At 63.2% G+C, this 636-nt stretch overlaps 1 protein-coding gene across 1 annotated transcript in view; it reads right to left on the bottom strand.

Moving 5' to 3' along the window:
• The window catches only part of EMH_0042940 (uncharacterized protein), a gene marked incomplete at both ends in the record, with an annotated part of 1,886 nt that extends 1,424 nt beyond the window's left edge, over window positions 1–462 (bottom strand). Inside the window, one exon of the mRNA XM_013495793.1 lies at window positions 16–462. Coding sequence (XP_013351247.1) covers window positions 16–462 — 447 coding nt within the window. The remainder of the gene's footprint in view (window positions 1–15) is intronic.
• Window positions 463–636: the final 174 nt, after the last annotated feature.

Raw genomic sequence — 636 nt, 5'->3', positions numbered from 1 at the left:
CGATAAGGAGCATACCTGCAGCACATATAAACCCTCATTCCCGCATCTGCTGCTGCTGCTGCTGCTGCTGCTGCTGCTGCTGCTGCTGCTGCTTCTAGACCTTCGTGTGGAGCTAGGTGTACGCGCAGGGGCCCCCAGGGGGGCCCCCGGGGGGCCCCCAGGGGGGGCCCCCGGGGGCCCCTCCAACAGAGGCCAGGGATAGCAGCCAAAAGGGTACCGATGGGGGGCCCATATGTGGTCCCCCTCCTCTTCATTGAGGGGCCCCAGCAGCAGGTCTTCTGCTGCTGTTGCTGCTGCTTCTTTGTCTGTCTTTGCTGCTGCTGCTGCTGCTGCTGCTGCTGCTGCTCCTGTAGGTGTGCGTTTCTTGCTGCTTCGCTTTCCTGCTGCTGCTGCTGCTGCTGCTGCAGCAGCAGCAGAACGAGACCGAGAAGCTCGCAGCCCTGCCCCACCTGCTGCAGGCATTTCTGTATGCTGCTGCTGCTGCTGTCTGTGCTGCTGCTGCTGCTGCTGCTGCTGCTGCAGCTGCTGCTGCTGCTGCAGCTGCTGCTGCTGCCAGATGAAGACCCCAGCTGACGCTAGTGCTGAGCAGTGTGCTGCTGCTTGCCCTCAGCAGAGCAGCAGCAGCAGCAGCAGCAG

Source organism: Eimeria mitis, genomic scaffold, assembly GCF_000499745.2.
Source record: "Eimeria mitis Houghton genomic scaffold, Emh_scaff1753, whole genome shotgun sequence".
NCBI lineage: Eukaryota > Apicomplexa > Conoidasida > Eucoccidiorida > Eimeriidae > Eimeria > Eimeria mitis.
The sequence above is the reverse complement of the archived record's forward strand: the minus strand, read 5'-3'. Positions and strand labels throughout refer to the sequence as shown.